The 1,987-nt window shown below is 70.9% G+C and overlaps 1 protein-coding gene across 1 annotated transcript; it reads right to left on the bottom strand.

The window, feature by feature from the left end:
* Positions 1-439: 439 nt before the first annotated feature.
* On the bottom strand, positions 440-1,627 carry MAFB (MAF bZIP transcription factor B). Its single transcript, XM_082645042.1, has one exon. It carries the CDS (start codon positions 1,526-1,528, stop codon positions 557-559), a length of 972 nt encoding a protein of 323 aa, XP_082501168.1. The 5' UTR covers positions 1,529-1,627; the 3' UTR covers positions 440-556.
* Positions 1,628-1,987: the final 360 nt, after the last annotated feature.

Genomic DNA, 1,987 nt, shown 5'->3' with positions numbered 1-1,987 from the left:
GGCCCGCGTCTCGGGGCTGAGAGCCAGTGTTCTCCGGACCCTGAACAGACAGGTCCGTCTGTCCTTCCTTCCTTCGCTCGGCCTCGCCTCGCGCCTGCCGGGACGCCAGGGTCCCTCTCCTTTCCTCTCCTCGCTGCTCTCTTGCTGGGCTGGATTACGCTCCGGGCCGCGAGGAAGCGGCCCCGGCTTAACGCGCAAAGTTCAGGAAGCCAGGAGTCTCCAGACGGCCTTGGCGACTCCTCGCGACTATGCCTTGCCGCCCTCCAGCCTGGAGAAAAGTTGCTCTGGGACTTCCCACCCCCTCGCCTCCCTCTGGCTCTGCTCGAGTCTAGGAGGCGCCGCTGGCGCTCACCGCTCTCGCCTTGGCCAAGGTCCCCTGCCTGCCCGCGCGCCCTCCCGTCGCCCGCGTCCCGCGCGCCCTTCCTCCCTCTCCCTCAAGTCAAACAGGTCATGGCTGGGGCCGTGGCAGGGACAGGGTCCGGGGGAGTCCGGGGCTGGGGACACGGGACGGGGAGTCCGGGTCGGGGCAAGGGCGGGGGCCGGGAGCGGCCACGACTCACAGAAAGAACTCTGGAGAGGAGGGGCTGTCGCTGGTGGAGCCCGCCTCCCTGAAGCCGGAGTTGGCGAGTTTCTCGCACTTGACCTTGTAGGCGTCTCTTTCGCGGGCCAGCCGGGACACCTCCTGCTTAAGCTGCTCCACCTGCTGAATGAGCTGCGTCTTCTCATTCTCCAGGTGGTGTTTCTGCTGGACGCGTTTATACCTGCACGACTGGGCGTAGCCCCGGTTCTTCAGGGTCCGCCGCTTCTGCTTCAGGCGGATCACCTCGTCCTTGGTGAAGCCCCGCAGGTGGCGGTTCAGCTCGCGCACGGACATGGACACGAGCTGGTCGTCGGAGAAGCGGTCCTCCACGCTGCTGCTACCACCAGCCGCCGTCGCCGCGGCCGCTGCGTGCGGCCCAGGCCCGGAGTGGCTGGTGGGCAGCTGCTGCGCGGGGCTTGCCGCGCTGGACGGCGGCGGCGACGCTTGGTGATGATGGTGATGGTGCGGGTGCGCGTGTGGGCCCAGCTCGTCGTGCGCCACGCCGGCGCCCGGGTACGCGTGGTGCGGGTGTGGGTGGTGGTGGTGATGGTGGTGGTGCGCGCCGCGGAAGCCGTCGAAGCTCTGCAACGGCTGTGGCACTGGGTGCGAGCCTATGAGCGCCTCCACTGCGTCCTCGGGCGTCAGGTTGAGCGCCTCGGGGTTCATCTGCTGGTAGTTGCTCGCCATCCAGTACAGGTCCTCGAGGTGGGTCTTCTGTTCGGTTGGGCTGAAGCTGGGCGACGAGGGCACCGAGCTGCACGGCGTGCTGAGCGGTGTGGACGACACCGAGCCGGCTGGCTGCAGGCGCGTGCAGGGCCGGCCCGGGCGGTCCGCGCGCCCCAGCGGCTCCTTCTTTACGTCGAACTTGAGCAGGTCGAAGTCGTTGACGTACTCCATGGCCAGCGGGCTGGTGGGCAACTCGGGCCCCATGCTCAGCTCCGCGGCCATCGCTCACGCGAGGCGCAGCCGCCGCCGCCGCCCGGGAAACTTTGCAGCCGGCCGGGGCGCGCCGAGCCGGGAGCGGGGGCGAAGAGCGGCGAGCCCGGGAGGTGGGGAGCGGAGGGCGCAGCGGGCCGGGGCCGCCGGCCAAGCCTTTGTCTGGGGACGCGGCGGCGCGCGGGAGAGTCCCGAGGCTGCCTGTGCCGCCCCAGAGCTCGGGGCTGTGGCCGAGCCGGGGCCGGGCCGAGCCGGGAGGGGTGGAGAAGCGAGCGGGGCGCGCGGCCGGGTCGAGGGGTGGCGCCAGGCGAGCGCCCGCCGCTCGCTCTCTAGCTCTCTTGCTCTTGGGCTCTCTCGATCTCAGCCGCTCGCAGCCCGGCGGTGCAGCTGTGCGGGATCCGGCGCAGCCGCTGCCTTTTATCGCCTCCCTGATGTCACCGGGGCGCGGGGGCCCGGGCAGCCCGGCGCGCT

This window comes from Mesoplodon mirus, assembly GCF_964341445.2.
Source record: "Mesoplodon mirus genome assembly, chromosome: 15".
NCBI classification, from domain to species: Eukaryota; Metazoa; Chordata; class Mammalia; order Artiodactyla; family Ziphiidae; genus Mesoplodon; species Mesoplodon mirus.
This window is presented reverse-complemented; position numbering and strand designations above follow the sequence as displayed.